Genomic DNA, 4455 nt, shown 5'->3' on the forward strand with positions numbered 1-4455 from the left:
AGTTAGAGTACATAGGAAAGAGGGAAATTATTTCCCAGTAAAAGTAGGCCTTAGGCAGGGATGTGTGATGTCACCGTGGTTGTTTAATATATTTATAGATGGGGTTGTAAGAGAAGTAAATGCGAGGGTCTTGGCAAGAGGTGTGGAGTTAAAAGATAAAGAATCACACAAAGTGGGAGTTGTCACAGTTGCTCTTTGCTGATGACACTGTGCTCTTGGGAGATTCTGAAGAGAAGTTGCAGAGATTGGTGGATGAATTTGGTAGGGTGTGCAAAAGAAGAAAATTAAAAGTGAATACAGGAAAGAGTAAGGTTATGAGGATAACAAAAATATTAGGTGATGAAAGATTGGATATCAGATTGGAGGGAGAGAGTATGGAGGAGGTGAATGTATTCAGATATTTGGGAGTGGACGTGTCAGCGGATGGGTCTATGAAAGATGAGGTGAATCATAGAATTGATGAGGGGAAAAGGGTGAGTGGTGCACTTAGGAGTCTGTGGAGACAAAGAACTTTGTCCTTGGAGGCAAAGAGGGGAATGTATGAGAGTATAGTTTTACCAACACTCTTATATGGGTGTGAAGCATGGGTGATGAATGTTGCAGCGAGGAGAAGGCTGGAGGCAGTGGAGATGTCATGTCTGAGGGCAATGTGTGGTGTGAATATAATGCAGAGAATTCGTAGTTTGGAAGTTAGGAGGAGGTGTGGGATTACCAAAACTGTTGTCCAGAGGGCTGAGGAAGGGTTGTTGAGGTGGTTCTGACATGTAGAGAGAATGGAGCGAAACAGAATGACTTCAAGAGTGTATCAGTCTGTAGTGGAAGGAAGGCGGGGTAGCGGTCGGCCTAGGAAAGGTTGGAGGGAGGGGGTAAAGGAGGTTTTGTGTGCGAGGGGCTTGGACTTCCAGCAGGCGTGCGTGAGCGTGTTTGATAGGAGTGAATGGAGACGAATGGTTTTTAATACTTGACGTGCTGTTGGAGTGTGAGCAAAGTAACATTTATGAAGGGATTCAGGGAAACCGGCAGGCCGGACTTGAGTCCTGGAGATGGGAAGTACAGTGCCTGCACTCTGAAGGAGGGGTGTTAATGTTGCAGTTTAAAAACTGTAGTGTAAAGCACCCTTCTGGCAAGACAGTGATGGAGTGAATGATGGTGAAAGTTTTTCTTTTTCGGGCCACCCTGCCTTGGTGGGAATCGGCCAGTGTGATAATAAAAAAAATAATAAATAATTACAAAGTTGTATAATATATACATGTAATCAGTACATCTTACACGAACTTCGCGTTTGTACCTGTGTAAAGAGATTGGTCTCACAGCGGCTGAGACAATGTAACATTTGTTAGGTTGAAGGAATATTAAACAAGTGTAAGATAACTTACGTGCACGTGAGCAGCCCAGGTAGACATGAATGTCGGCTTGCTGAAGGACGGACAAAGCAGAATACACAGACACTATGCACTTCTTCCAGCTGTGTGTCGCCTACACTCTCTGTGGCACACACGCTTACTACCTGGTCTGGCTGTGTGTTACCTTCCTTCTCTGTGGCACACACAGTTGGTACCTGGCCTGGTTGTGTGTTACTTTCCTTCTTCGTAACACATACACTTGGTACCTGGCCGAGCTTACTCTCTCCTTGGCACTCTAGAGGCACCTGGCAGGGTTGTGTTTGGGATACATTCTCTGTAACAACACTGACATAGTTACTCTCTCCACGCATGAATTTGGTTACACAGAACACTCTGACACACGAAGGCTGTTTAGTTGTGAGAACGCGTTAATGTGTAGTGCTGAACGAGGGTGTACAGCAGGTATCACATGGGTCGGACCTGCTCGAGGTAACGCGCTAGCCTCACCAATACTGTCTCATGCGAGGTTATAAATCCTTAGAAACTACTTCAGGCGGGCCTCGGTGAGCCCTGCTGACACCACTCACACCCGCCGCCAGCAAGGCCCTCACAAACGGGAAAATTATCCATACGAAGTGATCTGTAGATGTAAAACACGAGTGGGTGGGCAGTAAGTGCGTGTTGGCCGCGAGGGTAGGCGGCGCCAGCAGGCACCCCACACCACTGTCTGTTACATAATGCCAAGTGGTGACTGCAGGCTGGTCTAGTGTGTAGCTCAGCCCGTTGTAGTTCACACCAGTGCACACACACCACACAACATTTTCCGCACACTACTGTCTATCTCCATTAATATTTCGACCTTCCGGGGGTAGACAACCTCTTTGCCCGAAAGTGGGATACGTTAGGTTAGGTTTGTAACGAAACAGGACAAGTGTTCCCTCACGTGGGTCTTAGTGATATGATGACCTTGCTCGTGACGTGGGAAGTTATCTCTTACTCTGAAGGAGGCCTATGGATGGTGGTATGGATGAGTGGATCTCTACACTAGTCATGTCTGAATACTTCTGAAAGAAAAACAGCTAGGGAGAAAGCTATGGTGAAGGTGTTTTCCTTCTTTGGATCTCCTACCATGGTAGAAGACTGGACGAGTATATTCAATATCCCCATTTTGCGTCTACCAGATAAATGACCAATGTTATAGTGGTGATAAGCATTTATGGAGGGATTTAGGGAAAACCAGTTAGCCGGACTTGAGTCCTGGAGGTGGAGAGTATAGTACCTTCACACTGAAGAAGGGGTTTTGATGTGTTGCAGTTTTGGAACTGTAGTATCGGCAACGCCTCTGGCAAAACAGTGGTGGAGTGAGTGATGATGGAAGTATTTCTTCCTTTTTGGGTCACCCTGCCTTGGTGGGAAACGGCCGACGTTTTACAAAAACAAGATACCTAGATATTTTTAAGACTGTAACTCCATAATGTGTTGTGTTTATCAACTTTTGGGAGAAATTGTAGTATGTGAAATGACTGTTATATATACATATTTTTTTTTTTTGTGATGTAACTATTCCCTGTGAGACGTTTCAGTTGTCTCCTGAGCGCCTAGTTTATTGCGCACCCGCAGCGCATCCTGTGAGCGTCAGCGCAAAAACCAGGATTACGGAGGTCACAATGCGTCTTGGTCAGACACCACTGACCATTGTTACATCACTAGGAAGATTTCGTTCGGATTTTCAACCCCGGAGGGTTAGCCACCCAGGATAACCCAAGAAAGTCAGTGCATCATCGAGGACTGTCTAACTTATTTCCATCGGGGTCCTCAATCTTGTCCCCAAGGATGCGACCCACACCAGTCGACTAAAACCCAGGTACCTATTTGGTGCTATGTGAACAGGACAACAGGTGTGAGGAAATGCGTCGAAATGTTTCCACCCGAATCGAGCCCGGGCCCTCCGTGTGTGAAGCGACAGGTTTAGCCGCCAGGTCACCTAAGATACAAGGTCAGTGTATGACCCTGTCTATGCCCACACACGTTAATAATAATAATATCTTTATTTACTACAAGTACATGGTATGCAGGCTTAGCTGACATCAATAACATACTACTATATAGAAAACCCCTTGTTATGCTGATCATTTTATGCAAATTAGGTCAGTTTTGTCCCAGGATGCGACCCACACCAGTCGACTAACACCCAGGTACCCATTTTATACTGATGGGTGAACATGGACAGCAGGTGTCTTATGGAAACACATCCTAATGTTTTCAGCCGTACCGGAGGAGATTCAAACCCCGGACCTCAGTGTGTGAGCTGAGTGCTCTAGCGATCGAGCTACGGGATTCTGCCAGTAACATCTCCATACAAACAATACTGCCGGAGATACTTATAGCTTAGCCTTAGTCTAACAGTAACAACAGTACTGCCAGAGATATAATGTAGCCTTAGTCTAACAGTAACAACAGTACTGCCAGAGATATAATGTAGCCTTAGTCTAACAGTAACAACAGTATTGCCAGAGATATAGTCACGAGAGAGCATTCACCAAATTCAACTTCAATAACAAAAACATAAAGTGGGACCAAGTAAACCAAGTCCTAACCGATATAAGCTGGGAAGATATACTAAGCAACACAGACCCCAACTTATGCCTAGAACAGATTAACTTGGTGGCACTCGATGTATGCACAAGGCTTATTCCTCTAAGAAAAAGGAGGAGTAGATGTAAAATAGAAAGACACAGGCGCTCCCTTTACAGGCGACGGAAAAGAATAACAGAGCGGCTAAAAGAGGTCAATATATCTGAAATGCGTAGGGAGACACTGGTCAGAGAAATAGCAAGCATCGAACTTAAGCTAAAAGAATCCTTTAGGAGTCAGGAATCGCGGGAAGAACTAAAAGCCATAAATGAAATCGAAAGAAACCCAAAGTATTTCTTCTCCTATGCCAAATCAAAATCGAGAACAACGTCCAGTATTGGGCCCCTACTTAAACAAGATGGGTCCTACACAGATGACAGCAAGGAAATGAGTGAGCTACTCAAGTCCCAATATGACTCAGTTTTTAGCAAGCCGCTAACCAGACTGAGAGTCGAAGATCAAAATGAATTTTTTATGA

The 4455-nt window shown here is 45.1% G+C and overlaps 1 protein-coding gene across 1 annotated transcript in view; it reads right to left on the reverse strand.

Annotated features, from left to right (window-relative positions):
* The window catches only part of LOC128695262 (uncharacterized), a 46612-nt gene extending 44530 nt beyond the window's left edge, over positions 1–2082 (reverse strand). Inside the window, exon 1 of the mRNA XM_070095505.1 lies at positions 1377–2082. Coding sequence (XP_069951606.1) covers positions 1377–1714 — 338 coding nt within the window. The 5' untranslated portion in view covers positions 1715–2082. The remainder of the gene's footprint in view (positions 1–1376) is intronic.
* Between the last annotated feature and the right edge of the window lie 2373 nt (positions 2083–4455).

The sequence above is a fragment of the Cherax quadricarinatus genome, chromosome 50, assembly GCF_038502225.1.
Source record: "Cherax quadricarinatus isolate ZL_2023a chromosome 50, ASM3850222v1, whole genome shotgun sequence".
Classification (NCBI taxonomy): domain Eukaryota; kingdom Metazoa; phylum Arthropoda; class Malacostraca; order Decapoda; family Parastacidae; genus Cherax; species Cherax quadricarinatus.